The 20,867-nt window shown below is 42.3% G+C and overlaps 1 protein-coding gene across 1 annotated transcript in view; it reads left to right on the top strand.

Moving 5' to 3' along the window:
• Window positions 1-1,213: 1,213 nt before the first annotated feature.
• The window catches only part of AGBL3 (AGBL carboxypeptidase 3), a 78,385-nt gene continuing 58,731 nt past the window's right edge, over window positions 1,214-20,867 (top strand). The window contains exons 1-4 of the mRNA XM_007952907.1: window positions 1,214-1,267; window positions 2,386-2,446; window positions 8,822-9,007; window positions 17,626-17,730. Coding sequence (XP_007951098.1) covers window positions 1,214-1,267; window positions 2,386-2,446; window positions 8,822-9,007; window positions 17,626-17,730 — 406 coding nt within the window. The remainder of the gene's footprint in view (window positions 1,268-2,385; window positions 2,447-8,821; window positions 9,008-17,625; window positions 17,731-20,867) is intronic.

Genomic DNA, 20,867 nt, shown 5'->3' with positions numbered 1-20,867 from the left:
TGTCTGGGTGTCTGTGAGGAATTGCTCTATGTCTTCTGTTGTTTCTGTTAGGATTGCAGGTATTTTGTATCACTGGTATCTGTGCAAGATTAGCTTCAGCTGAATCTATCCTTGATCTAGAGCATACTCCTGTTCACTGACCCCCGTCTGGTCTTCTCAGATGTCTATGTGTTTATCTGTAGCCTGGTGTTTGGTGTTAATGGTAATGCAGTATTGTGGTATATTGTATTAGCCTCTGTCGTTTGTATCTGATGTGCATGATTCGGTGTCCTCCCTTTCCCCAGGGTTATCATGGTGGTCACAGATTCTTACCATACCATCCCTCCCCTTACCCACCTCAGCGTGTGGTAGTGTAAAAAATAGAAATTTTTTATATTTAGTAATGTTAACCACAATATAAAGAGAAACGGCTAGTGTAGTCATTTGAACTTTTGGTCTGTTGAAAATTAAGCAAAAATTTTATTTTGAAATCAAAATATTTTGCCACACTTCCAAGCACCGGGTAGTAACGCAAAGCTTGGTCATTGGAACCCACCCGGAGTGCCTTGGAAGAAAGTGCTGGTGATGTGTCCAATCAGCCAGTGAAAACCCTATGGAGCACAGTTCTAGTGTGACACCTGGGAGGCGGTCGTGAGTCAGAGTCAGCTAGTCGGCAGCCGGCTAACCAGTTAAATAATTGTTCTTTGTTTCATGATCTTTTAATGCCCCAAGATCATGCTGAACGCACTGTCATTATGTGGTATATGGAATGTATTTAATTGTAAAAAAATAAGATGTAAATTATTTGGTTTTGTACCCAGGAGATTGCTATCCAATTAAACTATTAACTTGATTGCTTTTTATTGTGATTGTCTTTCTCATTTAAGTGGAAGATTTCTTCTAGTGTTTGAGAGTTTAATTGACTATTGTTGTTGTTATGTGTTATGTGCTGGAAGCTGTTGTGTAGGAGGAAGATGTGACAGTCTACTTCTGCAGAGCTGACAGTCCTGGAAACTCTATGGGACAGTTCTACTCTGTCTTACAGGGTCTCCACGAGTCGGAATTGACTCCACAGCAATGGGTTTGGTTGGGTTTGATGGCCACTGTTAATTAAACACAATGGACGATCTTTTTGAGTATCTATAGTCAGCTTAAAAAGGCATCAAATAAGTTCCTTAGAAATTGTTTTACAGCCTCCACACGTAAAGAATTCGCAAGCCCAACTTTGGAAGAGATGTCAGAAGACTCGGAAAAGGAAGATTATTCAGTCAGTGACGAAGATGAGTCAGTATGTTTTTCTAAACTTTATTTTACTTAATCTAAAACGAACTTTATGATATCCCGTGTAGAATCCCAGTTAAATGTAAGTCAATTCAGTATGAAAACCAGTTGGATGTTTGTGGATGTCTGTGAAGTTGGGGAATGAATGATTGGAAAGCTATTTCTGTGTAGCATGTCCTGTCCAGAAAGAGAAACTTGGCTGACCTTGTTTTATTGAGAAAATGTTTGGGCTCCGGCTCCTCTGTGCTTTATAAAAATGTGTGCATTGAATCACAGTCGGGGTTTGGTTTCAGTAAGTCTATCTGCTGCTTGTGTGTTCTGATTGTACTGTTACATCATGATACGCAGTGGGGAGCTCTGGTAGCATAGTGCCTAAGGCACTTGACTGCTAACCAGAAGGCTGGCGGTTCAAACCCACCAGCCACTCCTCGGAAGGAAGGTTGGCCAATCTGCTTCCGTAGAGATACTGCTTTGGAAACCAACGAGGGGTCGCCATGAGTCGGGCCCGACTCCACGGCACAGAACAACAACAACTGGACAGAAGAGTGGAACTTGGTGTGTTCCGATCGCTCTGTGTGTCCCCGTAGCAGCTTTGCGTGGCTCTGAGGTCACAAAAGAAAGAACACAGAAGAAGACAGACAAGAAAAATCAAATTGTAGTATTTGAAAGCATGTTGTCTGGTTCTAGTACATGTTTCTGAGAGATTTCCTTCATTTTTAGTAAATTAAAGTCCCTAAATAATGCTCCCCAAGATGTAAAAGATAACCCTTTTAGTTCTGGCTTTCTGTGTTTCCCTTTTGGTTGTAATCAGTGTTAATTTGCTTGTTTTCTCACGTATACCGTGAACCTCCAAAGTTCATTCCTTCCCAGTAGTCATTCAGTGCCCATACCAGGTAGAAGAAGAGGAATGAAAGATGGAACCTAAACTTTCAGGATATTTGAAGTGTTGGGTGATTTGAGGCCAATCTTTTAATTATAATGTTGCGCCCCCCCCCCAAGCTATTAAAGACTAAACGCATAGACTTAAATTCCAAGTGTTACAATAGAAGTAGAGACCTTTTCTGGGCTTAGAAACTGTTGATTTTTAAAAGGGAAACATTTCTTTCAATTCTGTCTTAGGATGAGGATGAGGATAACTTTATGGCATTTGTACGTGAAGATATCCATCCGTGTGCACTTTTCACAGGTTTGAACTCACCCATATATTTTTCCTTCCCTTGTAATAAAACCTTGAGTAGATGAAAACTAAATAGAAGAAATTGAAAGTTAGATTGAGTAACATAGGGAATTATTTTTCTGGTTGGTGAGAGACAGAGATGGGAAAAAAGATCTGGAAAATGTATGTGTCATACCAGCTTTTATAAGAGTCTTGGGGTTCAAACTCGTCAGGTTTATTTTAGGTAAATTTGATTTATATTAGAAAATGTAAGTGAAGCTAAGTGAAGGTGATGATTTTTTCTTTATGAAGGTCTTCACATAAGGATTTACCTTGGCATTTCTTTAAATAGCTAGCTCCATAAAAGCATTTATACTACAACTCCAGTTATAATAAACACAATGTTTTGAAAATATATCTTTGATTTAAATGAAGCATGCCCGTATAAAGGGTTTCCTTAGTAAAGTCAAAGGAGCTCTGGTGGTGTAGTGGTTAAGGTATTTGTCTGTTAACTACAAGGACAGTGGTTCAAACCCACCAGCCGCTCTGTGGTAGAACGATGAGGCCACTGGGAGTCAGAATCAAGTTGATGGCAGTGAGTTTGGAGTTTTGGTTTTAATAAAGTCATTCATTCACCGATGTATGTGATGGGGGCATCTTGCTGTAGACTTAACTTCAAAAGTCACATAATACTAATCTACCTCAATAGCAGCCTGTGCAGATTTTGCTTTATAAAATCAGCTTTTAATATACATGCAACAAAATTCACCCAATTTTAAGAGTACAGTTCAATAAGTTTTGACTAAAGTCTAATGTTTAACCATCACCAAAATCACCATGTAAGATATTTCTGTCACCCAGAGCTCCCAGTACCTGTCTGCAGTCAGGCCCCACCTCCCTTCACCCCTGGCTCCAGACCACCCCTGATTTGCTTTCTGTCCACTAGAATTCCATAGAAACAAAATCATACATCATGTATGGTTGTATTTTGCAAGTTCTTTCACTTTGCATAGTGCTTTTGAGATTTATCCATTTTGTTGCATATAATGATCTATTTGCATGAGCTCTGGTGGCATAGTGCCTAAGGTATTTGACTGCTAACCAGAAGGCTGGTGGTTCAAACCCAGCAGCCACTCTTCGGAAGGAAGGTTGGGCAATCTACTTCCATAGTGATACTGCCTCGAAAACCCAAGGAGGGGTCACTATGAGTTGGATCCGACTCAGTGGAGTGAGTTTGGTTTTTTGGTTTGGTTGACCTTATATCATCATCTCCATTCTGCTATTAAACCCATACTGTGAGTTTTCAAATTCTCAGATACTGTATTTTTCAGTTTTAAAATTTCCATGTGTTTCTTTCTTTTCATTTCTACTTCTTTGCGAGAATTCTTGTCTTTTCATTCATTCCAGGTGTGCTTCCCTTACCTCACAGAGCATAACTGTAATCCCTCCTTTCAAGTCCTTGTCTCAGATAGTTCTGACATCTGGGAAGTCTCATGGTTGGCAGTTGCTGATTGTCTTTTCCCCTGAGAACTGGTCAGAGTCCCGGTTCCTCCATTATGAATGCAGTGCTATGTTGATTCTGGCACCTTCTTGTCAGTGTCAACGCTTTGCTTCTGCCAAGCACTCAGCCAGTTAGTGTCAGACCCTAAGTTCTATCTCCCCTTCTGTGGGCACTTTTCAAGTCTCGTTCAGATTTGTAAGCCTTTGCTATGCTGATGTGGTTTTGTCCCAACCTCCGTAGTTCAGGTGTTAATCTGAGACTTGTTTTAGGAATTGAAATTGCTGTTTCATTTCCTAAGCTTTTCCTACATCAGTTCAGCATTATCTTGCTCATGTGTTATTCAAGGGTTAAACTGAGAGACTTGGTGTGTGGTTCAATTTCAGTTCCATTCACAAAGTCTTGTCTGTGCTAATTGAGTTTGTCCTACAGGTGCAGAGCTCAGGCTGAGAGTTCTGCAGGTTCCAACACAGAAGGAGATAGCGTTGTGGGGTTCCTTCTGTCCTTGGATCCCCTCCACACCATAAGCTCCTTTTCCTGGTTACTCTGTTAAGAGAAACTGGGTTTCAGTCTGAGATTTGGTCACTTAGGCTGCTCAGTAACCATCACCCAAATCAAGGTCTGAAAGCTCCCTGTGCCTCTTTGCAGTCAGTCCCTTCCTCCCCTTCACCCCTGGCCCTGAGCAGCCGTGGCTGGCTTTCTGTCCACTGTTGTTTGTCTCTTCTAGAGTGGCCTTTGGGACAAAGTAGCCAGAAACACCAGGAGTGAGAAACTCACCTCTACTCTATGGGTCTCTTTTCCACGTTTTGACAGCCTGCCTGTTTTGTTTACTGTTCAGACTTCTCAGAAAGTTGTGTGTTGTGTTTTGGTTTGATTTTTGCATTTCATGAGCTGTAATCAGAGGAGGGGGAGGGTGGTGTGTTGGGTGGCCGTGGTGGAACTGGACTCTTGGATGTTAGCTTTTGATTGGCTGACCTTGTGAGTTTTCTTTGTTGATGGCTGCATTCTGAGTTCTGTTAGGGAATGTTGAACTTGACCTGACACACTGGTAGGTTTCATGACTTCATGCTTCTAAGCTTTGTCAGATGTGTCCAGAGCAGACCTCTGGGCTGCATTCTCCTCATTCAGGTCTCAGCTCAGACGCCACCCTTCTCAGAAGGGGTGTCCACCCTCTCTAAAGTAGTATTCCCTCATTTCTCATTTTCTGTTACTCTCTTATTTCTCTTATAGGATTTATCACCATTTGAAATTGCCTTGTGTTTCTACTAATTATGTGTTCTCCTACTGCAGTGTCAGCTTACGTTGGCAAGCGCCTGGACTTTCTCACCTCTGTAACCAATACCTGCCTATACTGCTCGGTACATTGCTGTTGTCAAGTGTCCTCGAGTTGGTTTTCAACTCCTAGCGATGCCATGCAACAGAGTAGAACTACCCTGCAGGGCATTCTAGGCTGTGATCTTTATGGGAGCACATCCCCAGGCCTTTATCCCACAAAGCAGCTGGGTGATCCCAACCACCAACTTGTCAGTTAGCAGTCAAACTCCTTACTTGGCACATAAACCAAAAACCAAACCGCTTGCCATCAGTCAACTCCGACTCATCAACACCCTGTAAGACAGAGTAGAACTGCCTTCTAGGGTATCCAAGGCTGGCATCTTTATAGAAGCATATTGTCACATCTTTCTCCGATGAAGAGGCTGTTGAAACCGTCAACCTTTTTGTTAACAGCTGAGCACTTAACCACTGTGCCACCAGGGCTCCTCTACTTAGCACATGCTGTTGTCGTCAGGTGCTGTCAGGTTGGCTCCAACTCATAGCAACTGTATGTACAACAGAACGAGACGCTGCCTGGCCCTGCATCATCCTCCCAATCCGTGCTGCACCTGAGCCCATCATTACAGCCACTGTGTCAGTCCACCTTGTTGAGAGTCTGCCCCATTTTCACTGATCCTTTACTTTACCAGCATGACGTCCTTCTCCAGGGAGTGGTCCCTTCTGACAACATGGCCAAAGTAGGGGAGATGAAGTCTGGCCATTCTCACTTCCCAGGAACATTCTGGCTGCACTTTCTCCAGGACAGATTTGTTTGTCCTTCTGACAGTCCATGGTGCTTTCACTGTTCTTCGCCAACACCACAACTCAAAAGCATCAACTCTTCTTTGGTCTTCCTTACTCATTGTCCAACTCTCACATGCGTATGAAGCGATTAAAAATACCGTGGCTTGGGTTAGGTACACCTTAGTCTTCCAAGGGACGTCTTTGCTCTTTAGCACCCCGAGGAAGTTTTTTGCAGCAGATTTGCCCGGTGTAATATGATGTCTGTTTTCTCAGCTGCTGCTTCCATTGATGTTGATGGTGGATCCCAGTACCATGAAGTCTTTGACAACTTCAATCTTTTCTCCATTTATCATGATGCTGCTTATAGGTCCATTTGTGAGGATTTTCATTTTCTTTATGTTGAGGTGTAATCCATACTGCAGACTGTGGTCTTTAATCTTTATCGGTAAGTGCTTCAAGTCATCCTCACTTTCAGCAAGCAAGGTAGTGTCATCTGCATACTGCAGGTTGTCAGTGAGTCTTCTTCCAATGCGGATGCTGCGTTCTTCTTCATATAGTCGATCTTCTTAGATTATAAGCTCAGCATACAGATTGAATAAGTATGGTGCAAGGGTACAACCCCCACACACTCCCTTCTTGATTTTAAACCATGCTGTATTCCCTTGTTCTGTTCAAATGACAGCTTCCTGATCTGTGTACAGGTTCCTTATGAGCACATTTAAGTGTTCTGGAATCCCCATCCTTGGCACATAGTAAGTGCTTAGTAACTATGTGTTAAATGAGTGATGTAGGTAACAGTCTTAAGTAGTTAGACTGATATTATCCCTATTTCACTTAGTAAGGTCTCTATTCAAAGAGGCTGCTTTGCCCAAAATCATACTGAGACCAAGTGGTGGAATAGAATCCAGTTTGTCTGACTCCTAGTCCAGTTGCTGTATTTGCTATAATACAGAAATAGCCGATTACTAAATGTAAGTTAAAAGGTGCATTTCAAGGTGGAATAGCAAAAGTCAGTGAGACAAATGGAGAACCAAGTATGTGAGAGGTGGAGAGGGCAGGAAATATAGCATGAAAAACAAGGGACATGGGCTTACAGAAGGTGTGAGTATGGATATCACCACACCGCACAGCACAGTGGGAAAGGCCTCATTAGATTCCATGTGACGTCCTCGAAGGAGAGAGGAGAAACAGCTGTGGTTGAGAGGCCACTGGTAACCTTTGAGAATCCAGTTACCGAGAAGTGGTGAGGAATTATGTGCCGCAGGGTTGATTTTGACTCAGTGACCTTATGAACAACAGCACAACACCCTGGCTGATCCTGCACCATCCTCAGAGTCATTGTCATGCTTGTGTCTGTCCTCACAGCCACTATGTCCGTCCATCTCATTGAGGATCTTCCCCCTTTTCACTAACCCTCTACCTATCCTGATACTCTTCTCCAGGGATTGCTCCCTTCTGACAACACGACCAAAGTATGAGAGATGAAGTCTGGCTATTCTTGGTTCTAAGGAGCATTCCGACTATACTTGTTCCAAGACAGATTTCTCTGTTCCTCTAGCAGTCCATGGTACATTTAATATTCTTTGCCAACACCATTATTCGAAGGCATCATTTATTCAGTGGTCTTCCCTTTTCATTGTGCAGCTCTCATGTGCATATGAAGCTATTGCAAATACCATAGTTTGGGTCAGGCACACTTTAGTCTTCAAAGTGACATCTTTGGTCTTAAACACTTTAGAGAGATCTTTTGCAGCAGATTTGCCCAATGCAATATGTCACTTGATTTCTTGACTGCTACTTCCATGGACATTGATTATGGATCGAAGTAAAATGAAATCCCTGGAAAATTCAGTCTTTTCTCCATTTATCATGATGTTGCTTATTGGTCCAGCTATGAAGATTTTTGTTTTATGTTGAGGTGTAATCCATACTGACGGAATTATAGTCAGTGGATATATTAAACTTACTAGAGAAATTGTTACCTTAATGTGATTAAGTTCAAAAAGAGCCAAAAGTAGACAGTTTGCTAGGAAAGCTGCAAGCAACAGACTTTTTGGAGCAGTGGAACAGTGGTTAAAGGGCTTGGCTGCTGATGGAGAGGTCCAGCCACTCTGCGGGAGGAAGGTGAGGCCGTCTGCTACTGTAAAGACACGCAGCTTGGGAAACCCTGTGGGGCAGTTCTGCTGTGTCCTATGGGTCGCTAGGAGTTGGAATCAACTCAATGGCAATGGGTTGGTTTTTTTTTCCCTTTTTAGTGACAGTTTAGCATAAATTAATAGTACATGAGATCAACTTTTCTTACTAAATGTATTATTGTTGTGAATACGCACAGCAAGAGTACACGTGCCTTCTAGTTCGTGCATGTCCACTTCACTGACACGACGTTCTTCACGTCACGCCGTTCTCATCCTCCTTCATGGGCTTGAGTTGCCTCCCCCACTGACATAAACTCACTGTCCCCCAGGTACCTGTCTCATCTTTCGAGTTGCTATTGTCGGTTTCATCCCAACTGGCTGGCACTCAAGGCCAACATTCCTCACTAGTTAAACTCAACTATTGTTTGGTTTTAAGCAGACCTCCGGAGCTATTTTTGGTTTAAGTTCTACAGATCATCTTAGGGCAATAGTTTCAGAGGGGTAAGATCAGTTTGTTTTTTTGTTTTTTGTTTTTTTAGATAATCATGAAGATCGGCTATTAAAAATTTCAGTATGCTTTTGTAAATAAAGAAATGTCAAGAATTGTAAAATAATAATAATGATATCCACAAAGGAGAAAAGGAACAATATAAAAATTCTAGGATGAGGGTTTTCCTTCTTGGTACTTACAACTGGATTTGCATCTTTTTTCAGCTGACTCTATCAGCGACCTATTTTTCCCGCGGACAACACAGATACTGCTGGAATATCAGCTAGGGAGATGGGTGCCACGTCTTCGTGGACCACGAGACCTCTATGGTGTCTCTTCTTCTGGCCCACTGAGCCCAACGCGGTGGCCATACCACTGTGAGGTCATCGATGAGAAAGTGCAGCATATCGGTATGTTCTTAGTAGTGTCTGCCACTCAACATCCTCACACTAATGTTGCCAGCCTCGATTCCATGAGGAGATGCATGATGTTAGAATAGCCTGTTCCAGGAGAAATAGACCATGAGATGCACACAGCCTTAAGTTTTCTAGTAGCCACGTTTCAAAAGCTAAAAGAAACCAGGTGGGATTCATTCGAAAGTAGATGTTATTTAATCCAGAATACTCAAAATATTTTGCATTTGTTCCTGTCATAGTGAGTCCTAGACATCTGGAGGGCATTTCTGCTTACAGACATCACAGCTCGGATGGGCCAGAGTGCAGATGCCCAGTAACTACAGGTGCTTAACTCGAGGTGTGCGTGCGCAGCTTCCGTGAGTCTAAACAACTGAGCAGCAGTGCTGGGCCCCAGTGCCACTCAGACCCCTAGATCAGGTGAAGTTATAGGCAGGCTTTCCAGAATGACTGCGAGCTGTGCTGTGACCCTTTTTCTACTGTTTCCTTTTCTCTCTCTTTCTTTTTAAAGTATCTGAGGAGCCCTGGTGGGACAGTGATTACAGAGCTCAGCTGCCAACTGGAAGGTCTGCAGTTTAAACCCACCAGCCACTCCACAGGAGAAGGTTGAGGCAGTTTGCCTCTATAAAGGTTGACAGCCTTGGAAACCCTGTGGGGTAGTTCCACTCTGGCCTCTAGGGGCGCTGTGGGTCAGAATCAACTCCACAGCAGTGGATTTGGTTTTTTTTGGTTTGTTGTATCTTCCTAGTCTTTGTATGTATCTTTGTCTTCCTTTGCGTCTTTTTTTTTCCCTTTCCCCACTTCTGTTCCTCTAACTTTCTGTCTCTTTGCCCCTTATCTCTGTCTTCTCTCCTTTCCCACTTTTACTTCAGTTCATACTGAGCGTGTGTGGCCTGAAGAATGCAGGTGTTAGTATAACTGTTTAGCTTTGGTCTGTGTGTGGTATCTGTGTCCCCAGCTTTGGCTCCGACTCTCCCAGGCACTGACAGCCTCAACTCCCCAGGCCACCGACAGGCAAGAGAAAAACCTCCCACTCTGCCTTCCTCTTGCCCTTAGTCATGGGCATCGCCGTCAGTGGCTCAGGGAGGAGAAAGCTCCCATCACCACCGGGTGCTTAGTGTCTCCCCACGTTTACTGCTGAGGGCCTCTCAGAGAGGGGCAGATGTATTTCAGGCCTCTTTGCTTAAAATTCTGAATGTATTTTCTTGACGAAATATTCTTTCAAGAGTGACTAGATTTCCTGGCACCCTATTTTAGATCTCTTGCATGTTAACAGGCTTTGGGGTGCTGTGACACCCCCCCCAGGCCACCTGAAAGGGGGTAGCCGTGCATAGGTGCAGGTGCAGGTGCAGCCTCTCTCTGCCTGAGTCTCCCAGGCCCCCAGAGCCATGGATGGCGTCACAGCGCTGCTGGTGTGTCTACACAAGGAGGGCCTTATGTGTGAAAGCCTCATTTTGCACCAGGCCATCACTTTGCACTGTGCCATCACTCTGTGCCATGCCACTGCTCTTTTATTCACAGTCTGTGTCCTTGAAACATCTGCAAGCATTCCTGGGTCTCCGTCCAACTGCAGCATGCACTACCTCCTCCTCTGGGAAGAATTCCAGTTAGCTCCCTGGTGTCCTCATGGCTCTCCACTGTGCTAGCTAGCGTCTCAGAAAATCCATTTCCCACACTCTGGCATCTTGTCCTGGACCTTGCTTTTCTGCATTGATTAATGAGAAGCTTTCACAAATTCAGATACTTGAAAGGACGCAAAGCCCCATAGAACATCCTCGTGTACAACTCACTTCAAAGCCGAAGAAACGGAGCAGCAAGAGAAGGAGGCTTGGGGCAGGCCTGAGGGTCCCTGCAGTTCTCCAGGGCCCTTCCTCACGCGTGCACAGGCTGACCTTCGGGTCTGTGTGATGAAGCTCAGCCGCCGATGTCCTCCAGGCCACAGTTCAGCTGGGTTTCTGTGCCCCTCTGGTCCTGGGTCAGGCCAGGCTGTCTCTACCTCGGGAAAGCCATCACGGAACAGCCTGGCCCTGGAGGACCACCAGGGGAGTTTTGGACTTGAGAGAGCACACTGTGACCCTTCCCGTTCTTGCCTTGGCCAGAGATGAAGACAGAGCTCTGCAGTCCCACCGTCAGTGAACCTGTCCTGCCCAGCCATCTGTCGTGGAAGCCTTTCCCCATCAACCATGTCCACCTGTCTCTGTTTTCATAAACCAGTGCATTGGATTTCGTGAAGTGAATGAACCCTGATTTCTTTAACTGGGATCCTATTAATGAATTTGATGTTTCCAGTCTTTGGCTGTGAGGACATCCTTTAATGTGTGTCCTAATTCATACACATACATATATAAATACATTTGGGGGATAAATTCCTAGAGTTCTGGTGAAAGGCATATTGTCCTTCAAAATCTTTGTAAGAATTTATAGTCATAAAAGCATTAGATGAGAGTGCCTGTTTACCTAAGAGTTCCTGTTCTGATCTTTACCAGCTGGTACACTTTTGTTGCTATATGATGTTGTTGAATTCATTATTTAAGGTTAAAGTTGACCATCTGTACATGTATTTGTTGCCTATTTTTATGTGAATTGTCCATTACAATCCTATGCCCCTTTTGCTGTGAGGTAGCACTTTATTAACTTGGTCTGTAGGTGCTCTCTGTATAGTCAGTAAATTAGCTTACTATGTCGTATATGTTGCCTTTTATCCCCTCTTCAGTTTATCATTTGCCTTTTGTTTGTAACACAGAAATTTTTAATCTTTATGTAATTACTCTGTCTATCCATTCCTTTATGATTTCTGGGATTGCATTTCTCAGCACTGTCAGTTTTTTGTTTGTTCTCTCATGATTAAATTTTTGACCTGTCAGGAATCCATTTTGATGCAAGAAACAAGCAGCCAATCCAGCTGTTTAACTAAATGTCTAGCCAGTTATTTCAACAAATTATTAACTAAGTCGTCTTTTCTCCACTGAGTGGCAGTGCCACGTTTAGGACATACTAAACCCTAGATCTAATTTTGAACCCTCTTCTACTCCATTAATGTATCTGTTCATTTGCCAACACCCCATTCTTTATATGGTAGCTTTAAAACTATGCCAGAACCCGGTATCTGGGAGACGGGGTTCCCATCATTACCTTTTGTTTTCAGAATTTCCCTGCTTATTCTTTAACCTTCCTGAGTTTCTATGTGGACTTTAAAATAAGCTTTCCTGCTTCTACCAGAATTAATATTGGTAACTTCATTGTAATCACATCATATTTATAGGTTAATTAAGGAAGGTTGACATAGTTGCAATCGTGTGTCTTCCTATCCAAGAACAAGGGACGTCTCACTAAGTATTGTAGGTTTCCTTTATCTCCCTTGGTAGAGTTTTGACTTTTTTCCTTTACCTTTTGTGAGTTTATGATGGGTATTTTACTTATTTTGTTGCTATTTCAAATAGAATCATTTTTTCATCATATACCTTATTTATATAAAGGGAAGTCTCCGAGTTTTATACATTGACCCTGTTAGTTGCCGTCACGTTGACTCTGACGCATGGTGACCCCGTGTGTGCAGAGTGGAACTGCTCCATTGAATTTTCAGTTTCAAGGCTGTGACCTTCCAAAAGCAGATTGCCAGGCCTGTCTTCTTGGATGGCTCTGGGTGGTTCAAACCGCCAATGTTTCAGCTAGTGACCGAGTGCCCCCGGTGACCATGTGTTCTAGTTGTGCAGTTACATCGTCTGGTGATACTGTACTTACATCTTCTCATTTCTAATTTGGTACCTCATGTTTTTCCTGACTAAATGCATTTATTGGTACTTTCCAAACCAAACTTACTGCCATCAAGTTGATTCCAACTTTTAACAACCCAATTGGGTTTCCACAGCTATAAATCTTTACAGAAACAGACTGCCTCATCTTTCTTCCGTAGAGGATCGCTGGTGATTTTGAACCACCAACCTCTTGGTTAACGGCCTAATGCTTTAACCACTATACCACCAGAGCTCCTTCGACTGGTACTTTAAGGAAATGTCATATGCTAGTGGTACTTTGATCTGGCTCCTCTCCTTAATGGGAGCACTTTTAGTGTATTCTTACTATGCGAAATGTTGGCTTTGGATTTGAAATGTATTTCTTTTGATCCCATTAAGAAACGGTTAGTCTTATATTATCCAGTTAGTCTTATATTATCGAGACTTTACCAGGAATAAGTACTAACTTTTATTAAATGCCGTGTCAATATCTATGGAGAGGAGAGATCATAATGATGTTCTCTTTTGACTTAACTCTTTGGTGAAGTAATAGGTTTCTTAATATTGAACTAGCTGCATATCCTAGAATAACTGTTCTTGGTCATTGTATTTTATTTTTAGCATGTTGAATTCTGACTGCTAATATTTTATACAGGATTTTTACTTTAATATTTACAAATTTGATTTGTAATTTTCTAACTTTTGTGCCTTTTTTTCAGTTATTGTATAAATCTTATGCAGGGTTGCTTCTCTATGTTCTAAACAAACAAACAAACAAACAAACCAGACTGACTGCCATTGAGTCAGTTCTTTCTCACAGCGACCCCCACTGGGTTTCTGAGGCGATGAATCTTTACAGAAGTAGATTGCCCTGTCTTCCTTCCACAGAGTGGTTGGTGGGTTTGAACCACAACCCAGTTAGCAGTCAAATGCGGTAGGCACTATGCCAACAGAGCTCCTTTCACTGTGTTCGAAAATAGTTTAAATATTTCTGTAATTAACTATTCTTTTAAAATTTGGTGGGATTACCCTAAAACCATCTGTGTTTATTTGTATTGTTGTTTTAGAAAGGGAAATAATGTTAATTGAAAATGTCTTTCTTCTTTGTTAGTGATCTGATTTCTCTGCACCTTGCCAGCATTTGGGTGTCACTGCTTTTTATCTTCGCCATGTTGACAGGTGTGTAGTGCTGTCTCACTGTGGTTCTGATTTTCAGTGCCCTAATTACATATGAAGGAGCTCTGGTAGCATAGTGGCTAAGGCACTTGACTGCTCACCAGAAGGCTGGCGGTTCAAACCCACCAGCCACTCCTTGGAAGGAAGGTTGGGCAATCCTACTTCCGTAGTGATACTGCCTCGGAAACCCAAGAAGGGGTCGCTATGAGTCGGGGCCGACTCGACGGCAAATAACAACAACAATTACATATGACGTTGAACATCTTTCATGTGCTTACTCATCACCTGTGTATCTTCTTTGGTGAGGTCACTGGCCAGATCTTTAGCCCATGTTTTGATTGGGTGGTTAGTTTTCTTGTTGCATTTTAAAAGTTCTTGTATATCTTGAAAACAAGTTCTTTATTAGTTTTGAAAATATTTTTTCTCAATCTATGGCTTATCTTTTCATTCATACTTAAAAGTATCTTTCACAGAACAGAAGTTTTTCATTTTAATGAAGTCCCCTTTTTCCTTTTATGGATTATGCTTTTGGTGTTGTATCTAAAAACTCGTTGCCAAGCCCAAGGCCACCTAGATTTTCTCCTGTATTACTTTTTAGAAGTTGTGTAGTTTTTTGTTTAACATTCATGTCTACAGTCCGTCTTGAGTTAAATGTTGTGCAAGGTATAAGGCCTGCATCTCTATCTTTCTGTGCACATACGTGTGCATGTGCCATGTGTTGCAAAGACTGCCCTTTCTTCACTGACCCACTTTTGCTCCTTTCTCAAACATCAGTTGACAATATTTGTGCAAGTCTATTTCCGGGTTCTCCATCCTGCTCCACTGACCTATTTGTCTGTTCTTTCATCAATACCACACTGTCCTGATTGCTGCCTTTATAAGAAGTCTTGAAACTGTGTGGTATCAGTCTTCCAACTTTATTCTTCAGTCAGTTAAACCAAAAAATCAAAACAAACAAACAGGAAACCAAGCCCATTGTGGTCTTTTAAGTTAGTCTTGGAGCTGTTCATTTTTATGACATTTTCCTTCCATGAAAGGATGACATATCTAGGGCAAATTACTGTATCCCACGGATTTGGATTTACCATCATGAAGACACTTTCCGAAGTCTGCATTTCTTGAATTTCTGAATAAGTGATGTTCTATTGTCACCACCCAGAACAGTATTGTTCACAGAGAGAACAGAACACAAACTCATCTAATAAAGGCTGGGGTGGGAGGAGGGAGGCCACCACACAAATGAAAATCTTGAAAACAAAATTCCCTTTTGAGTTTTGCAAGAGCCGCCCTCTGCATTCATTTTTGTACAGGGCTCAGCTTTAAGTTAAATTATTTTACATATGCCCAGGCCTGCGTGCTAGACTGGTGGTTTGGGCTTTGAGGAGTTCTTATTTGCATGAGAGATGTTTCTTTTCTTTGTTTTTTCTTAAAAGACAATGAAGTGTCTGCTGTAGGGCAGAGGGCACTATGTTGTCTCAGACATTGACCTCCCACCTAGATCTCAGGCCTGCAGAGAAAGGAGGTGAAGCAAAGCAAAAAACTTCATGAGGTGCTCCGTTAGAAGTGGGGGTGACTGGGTGCTCCTGTCACGTGGGGAATGCTGAGCGAGTGTGACATTCTTCTGCAACTGTGGCTTTGAACCACAGAGAACTTGGAGGAACACAGTGCCATTCTGGCACCTCAAGTTTTATGAGAACTGGAAAACAGAACATTGTTACACGCAGGCCTCTGAGTTCTCTTGGGACAGAGATGACCACTACCTTCTTCAAATGGTTTCTGGATGTCAGACATCAACAAGGCTAGCAGGAGATTCTGATAATGAAAAGATGCTAAAGGAATATACATCCTGCCAGGCTATTTGACATAAAGACACCTGCAAAAGCTACCACGGGTAATAATCAAGAAGAGTCGATATCAGGCACGCACGTAGATGTTTGAGTCCATTTCAGGTGGCATTCTTGAATGTACAGTACTCAAAAAATCTGGGAAAACTTCATTTCCAGCCCAAATCCCTGCTGTGTACAGTGAAGAGATTGCAGATTCTAAGACACTTATGGCCATAACCAGCACGCATCATTTAAATGGGAGGTGTGTATAGATAAGTTCCCCATCTGAGTTTGTTATTCATCCATCCATCCAGTTTACCAGCATTTAACTGTCTACTCTGTTTCAAATACAATGCAGATCACAGTTTTAGCAGGCATGGGACAAGGAAAGTGAAGAACTAGTCTGAAGTGGGTTAAGATGCATTCTCAAAATGTAGTCTTCTGTCCGAGGAACTAGATGGTACTCTGAAAGGGATCCCCAAAAGAGGTCCTGAATAGAGTGGGGGGGAATGTGGAACAAAACTCAATCATGAAAAAGAGCAGGCTTACTAGACTGATGAAGACTAGAGGAGCCTCTGAGACTGTGGCCCTAAGACACCCTTTAAGCTAGGAACTGAGCTTAACCCTGGGACTCAACTGTCAGCCAAATGATAGACCTCTCAGGTGAACAGTAATATCAGGAAGGTATTAGAACACTCATTAGAACAATCAAGCATGTGAGATCAAGAAGACAGCACTTGCCCAGGGACAGAGCTAGGAAGGCGGAAGGGGATGAGAAGGGAAGAGGAAGGGAAGGGATGGGTGTAGGGAGGAAGTGGGAAACATGCTGTTACCATGTGGGGATTGAATAAATGTCACAGAATGTGTGTGGATTGCCGAATGGGAACCAATTTGCTCTGTAAACTTGAACCCAATGTATATATATGGTCTTCAGTGAGGGTACTTCGGAAAATCTCACTGCAGCGTTCGCCCGGATGTTCAAGAGCTTTCTGCAGTTCTTATAATAGTTTCATGTTAATTTACAATAAAGATTTTTTTTTTTTTACTAGTAAGTGCTGCTATAAACTTAAAGAAGGACATAAGCAGAGATAAATGAAATCTTTCATTCTCTCTAACTCAGAAGTCTGGCTACCGTGCTACTTTTGAAAACAAGCATGCACACAGGCAAAGCATTGAAATTCCCAGTGTGCAGAGTAGATGCTGTGTTACAAGTGCACTAGTAAATTTTACTTGAGTTGATTAAGTTTGCAGTTATTAAATATCTCACTTTTTAATTATATTTAATTATAATTATAATATTTAATGATGATTATAATTATATATTTATATTTTATATATTTACCTATTTAATTATATTTGTGTCTGGCTTTCTTGTTATCACTTACTTGGTTTTATATTGTTGAGTTAACCCTACAAAACATAGTAATTCACAGTTGTATCAGGATTCTCACTCAGTGCTGTCGAGTCAGCCGACTCATAGTGACCCCTCCTTGGGTTTCCGAGGCGGTATCACTATGGAAGTAGACTGCCCAGTCTTCCTTCCAAGGAGTGGCTGGTGGGTATGAACCACCAGCCTTCTGGTTAGCAGTCAAGTGCCTTAGGCACTACACTACCAGAGCTCTAGTCAAATCTATAGTGAGAACGAAATAATCATGAGCCAGTTAACAATCATGTAGAACAAGGTGCAGATGAAAGGCATGGTTATAAGTGACAATGTTGATATTATGTCCAGTGAACCCTTGGTAAAATCCAGCCCTACATAAACACTAAAATTAGCCTCAGTCTACCAATGAGTCATTTGTAAATACATAATGAAATTTTTTCTGTTTGACTTTAAGATCATATTCAAAAGATGTTTTCTTTTTTTTGCTTTTGTCAGATTGGACTCCTTATCCTGAGCCAATGTATACCCCCACAGGCCTGGAGATGGAACCCCTTTATCCAAACTCCAAGGATGACATTGTGGTTTATCTGGCTGAAGATGGTGGGTCCACAGTGAGGCTTATTTCTGTAAAACAGTTTGGCAACTGGGCTAATCTCTTAGTTAGATTTGTATTGCTGTTTATAGTGGACATAAGGCCACACTTCTATGAGTTTAAAACAATACAGACACTCATGTAAGCAGTGGCACTCTGAAGATACCAAGAAGCCCCCACCTGCCCTTGGCTGGGCAGTCTCCAGCCCAGATGGCATCCGATTTTTATCACTGTTTTCCTGCTCTTCAGGGTCACACAGGTCACACAGGGTCCTGCAGTCATTCGGGGTGTGCACCTTTGTACCTAGCTTCTTTGTCTCGGCATGGTAGCTTTCCTACAGCTGTGGATCAGTTGTTGATTGCTTTATATTGCTGAATAGTAGGTCATCATTAAGACTCACAATTTGTTTATGGACATTCGAATTATTTACAATTTGGAGCTATTGCAGATTAAATGTTCTTAAACCTTCATGTGCAAATCTTTTGTGGACTCTCTGCTTTCATGTTTCTTGGCTGAGTACCTATAAGTAGAATTGCCAAGTCATAAGGTAAGTATAGGTTTCACATCCTAAGAAATTACCTCAAATTGTCCCAAAGCAGTTGCACCACTTTTCACTGCCATCAGCATTCTGTGAGAGTTCCAGTTTCTTCCCATTGTCAGCTTTTGGCATTGCCCGATTTTTCATTTTCGTCACTCTAATGGACAGGAGGTGGTACCGTAGTGTGAGTTTAATTTGCATCCCTCTGATGGCTAACAATGGTGAGCACTTTCTCATGTGTTTATTGGGCGTTCACATACCTTCTTTTGTGCAGTGTGTGTTCACATACTTTGTCCACGTGCACTGAGTTGTCTTTTTGTGATTGACATATATTGAAACCGTAAATCCTTTTCAGATCCTTGTCTTGTGAGTGTTGTCTTTCCGCCTGTGGTGGGCCTTTTCATTTCAGAACAGTGTCTTGACAAGTAGAACATTTACATTGTGATAAAGTCAGTTAGCAATTGTTTTTCTTTCAAGTTTAATGCAGTTTATGTCTTTTTAAATAAATCATTCCTTTTCCCAAGATCAGAGCTCTGGTAGTGTAGTGCCTAAGGCACTTGACTGCTAAATAGAGGGCTGGTGGTTCAAACCCATCAGCCACTCCTCGGAAGGAAGATGGGGCAATCTACTTCCATAGTGATACTGCCTCAGAAACCCAAGGAGGGGTCGCTATGAGTCAGGTCTGACAGATCACCTATGTCCTATACTAGAAACTTTGTTTTTTAGCTTTTACATTTATGTCTGCAATTCATCTTGTGAATTGTTTGGAATAGGGGTCGAGGTGTTTTTTTTTTGGGGGGGGGGGGGGGGATTGGGGGGAAAATTTACAGAATAAATTCAGTTTCCATACACACACACACATTGTCTCATGACATTGACTACAATTTACCCCAATGCAACAGCTCCCCTCCCTCTTCCTCCTGATAGTTACATCTTCCCCGTGTCCATCCCTACATGCACTCCTGCCCCCTGAGCTGTCTCCCTGTGCATAAACAGTCCTTCTTTTTCCCATAATTGTTCTCTCCAAGGAGTTTATCTACCTCAGGTAAATGTTCAACTCATATGCTTGTCTTTTGTTTGTCTGGAAGCCACATGTATAGGTTCAATTCCAGACCTGAAGGGCAGCTAGGGGCCATAGTCTCAGTGGTTCCATCAGGCTCTGTCAGACCAGCAAACCTGGTCTCCCCCTCCCATTTTTTTTTTTCCCAAATGATTTTGAGTTTTGTTCCATATTGTTCTCCCTCTCTATCCAGGATCTCCTACATAGATCCCCCTCTGAGTGGTTGACAGTGGTAGCCGGGCACCATCCAGTTCTAGTCTCACAGTCGTATAGGCTGTGGATCACATGGTATACCAGTTGCTAGGACTAATTCTTTCCAAGAATCTTTGGTTTTCTTCATTCTTCTTTGCTCTGGACAAGGAGAGACCCATCATTGCAACTAGATGGCTGCTTGCAAGCTTTTAAGATCCCAGTCGTTACTCGCCTAAGTAGGAGGTGGAACAATGTTTTGGGTAGTATGCCAGTTAAGCTTGATATCCCTTGCAACTGTGGTCCCAAGTCCACCAGTTCAACTACTCGGTCCCTCTGGCTGTGACCAAGAAGTGATTACAACCTTGTCCCTTGTCAGCTCTACTATACACCTAGGAATTCTTACAGATCATACAAATAGACTTATAGGACTGTTGTCTGCCAACCCTATATATGGTCTTGGGTACACTCCCCACTTCATAGACATACCTAATAGTTCACCCTGTCCACCCATCTATGCACCCATATACCCATGATTGCCTTCACTGACAATGCTGTACTGTATGTGCAAAAGGGTTCATCTTTGTTGTCTGTACCTCCCATGTACCTCTCTATGTCTTCCTCTTCCTCAATGCCACCATGTTGATCACTCACATTTAATACATTGCCCTTCTCTTCACCCAAATCAATACATATCTCTACCTATTGAACAGTGTTCCTTATCCTCACTTCCCATCCCTGGTAACCAACAAAGAAAATTTCCTTCCATATATAAACCTTTCCTTGACTTTTACAACAATGGACTAGTACAATATTTGTCCTTCTGTGATTGATTTATTTCACTCAGCATAATGTCCTCCAAATTTGTCCACATTATGCGGTGTTTTCAGATTCTACGTTATTCTTTAGGGTTGCATAGAATTCCATTTTGTGTATGTACCATACTTTGGTTATTCATTCCTCAGTTAATGGACACCTAGGTTGTTTCCATCTTTTGGCTATTGTAAATACTACTGCAATAAACATGGGTGTGCAAAAGTCTGTTGTCATGGCTCTCACTTCTTTAGGATATATACCTAGTAATGGGATGGCTGGATCAAATGGTATTTCTAATTCCAACTTTTGAAGGAATCGTCATACTGCTTTGCCCAGTGGTTGTACCATTTTACAGTCCCACTAGCAGTGTAGGAGAGTCCCAATCTCTCCATATCCTCACCAGCATTTGTTATTTTCTGTCTTGTTGAACTTTGCTAGTAGTGCTGGGGCATGATGGTATCTCATTGTTGTTTTGATTTGCATCTCTCTAATGGCTAATGGGGAGCTCTGGTAGCATAGTGGCTAAGGCACTTGACTGCTAA

Source organism: Orycteropus afer, unplaced genomic scaffold, assembly GCF_000298275.1.
Source record: "Orycteropus afer afer isolate SDZICR_OR568_19922 unplaced genomic scaffold, OryAfe1.0 scaffold00365, whole genome shotgun sequence".
Classification (NCBI taxonomy): Eukaryota; Metazoa; Chordata; class Mammalia; order Tubulidentata; family Orycteropodidae; genus Orycteropus; species Orycteropus afer.
The sequence above is the reverse complement of the archived record's forward strand: the minus strand, read 5'-3'. Positions and strand labels throughout refer to the sequence as shown.